The 1,037-nt window shown below is 43.5% G+C and overlaps 1 protein-coding gene across 1 annotated transcript; it reads right to left on the bottom strand.

Moving 5' to 3' along the window:
* Positions 1–101: 101 nt before the first annotated feature.
* Positions 102–807, bottom strand: LOC149552449 (uncharacterized). The gene is made up of 2 exons (XM_089789787.1): positions 489–807; positions 102–405 (listed from the first exon to the last, which is right to left on the bottom strand). Exons 1-2 carry the CDS (start codon positions 724–726, stop codon positions 266–268), a joined length of 378 nt encoding a protein of 125 aa, XP_089645913.1. The 5' UTR covers positions 727–807; the 3' UTR covers positions 102–265.
* Between the last annotated feature and the right edge of the window lie 230 nt (positions 808–1,037).

Below are 1,037 nucleotides of genomic sequence, written 5' to 3'. Positions count from 1 at the left end.
TGTACAGAACAAAATCAAAGAAATCGCTTAAAGAAGCCCTAATTTTGAACAAATCGTCACAATAAATCCTAATCTATCACAGAAAGATAAAAGCCCTATGCTACTGCTATTTACAGAGCTGTGCAAATAAGATCCAAACGTAAAGTCAAAAAGAAAAAAGAAGAAAACAACAGTTTAAAGAATCTGATAGCACAGACTGAATCTCCTTACAATCTCTGCTGTAAATAACAGCGAAGCAACAATTCTCAGAGAAAGGAGAAAGAGTTTAGAAGCTTTGGAGTACCGTATTGCTAAATGGCACCAAATCCCCCAAATGATTGACAGGCTTTTGACTGAGACGAAGGTAAGCAGGGCTGGATCTGTCCAAGTGATTGATCTCGTAGACATAAAGCTCCTGAACTGATTCTGCAAGAAAAATACAGAGGATCGGAGTTAGAAACAGAGGATCGCCAATTGGAGTTAAGCAAGGGGGATGAAAAATGCCGTACTTGCGGGCGTTTCTGAAGCCGACGCTTGCACCGAGCTGTACAATTTCCTGAGCGTAACAGGGGATAAGCTTTGCCCCAAATTCTCAGACTTCAACAGTCGGAAGGAATCCTCACGCTTAACTCCCATTGAGTTGTCATGTCGGGAGCGCGAGGAAAGCCCCGCGGGGGACGAGAAGAGCAATTTGGAAACCCTGGCGGTGCTTCGCACGGCTGTAAGAGAAGTTGCAGCCATGGCCATGGAGATCAACACTGAAGATTCCAGAGTAGAATCATCTGCTTAAATAGAAGCTACTTTAGATGAGGAATTTCGTAGAACAATCAATCTACCAAACAAACGTGAAAAAGATGAGAGGAAACAGGGTCAATGACGGGACCACACAGCGCACCGACGATTCAACGACATTTTTAATGTGAAATGAAGAATATTTTAGTCGTATGTACCGTCCTTCCATTACAGGGGCGTTGAAATGTGCACGGACGCCTACAAATTTCTTCACAATGGTGGAATATAGGGTAGGGACGGGACGGCACTAGGTGTGCACTTTTTTT

This window comes from Cupressus sempervirens, chromosome 6, assembly GCF_028749045.1.
Source record: "Cupressus sempervirens isolate cs-2001-9-10 chromosome 6, ASM2874904v1, whole genome shotgun sequence".
NCBI lineage: Eukaryota > Viridiplantae > Streptophyta > Pinopsida > Cupressales > Cupressaceae > Cupressus > Cupressus sempervirens.
The sequence above is the reverse complement of the archived record's forward strand: the minus strand, read 5'-3'. Positions and strand labels throughout refer to the sequence as shown.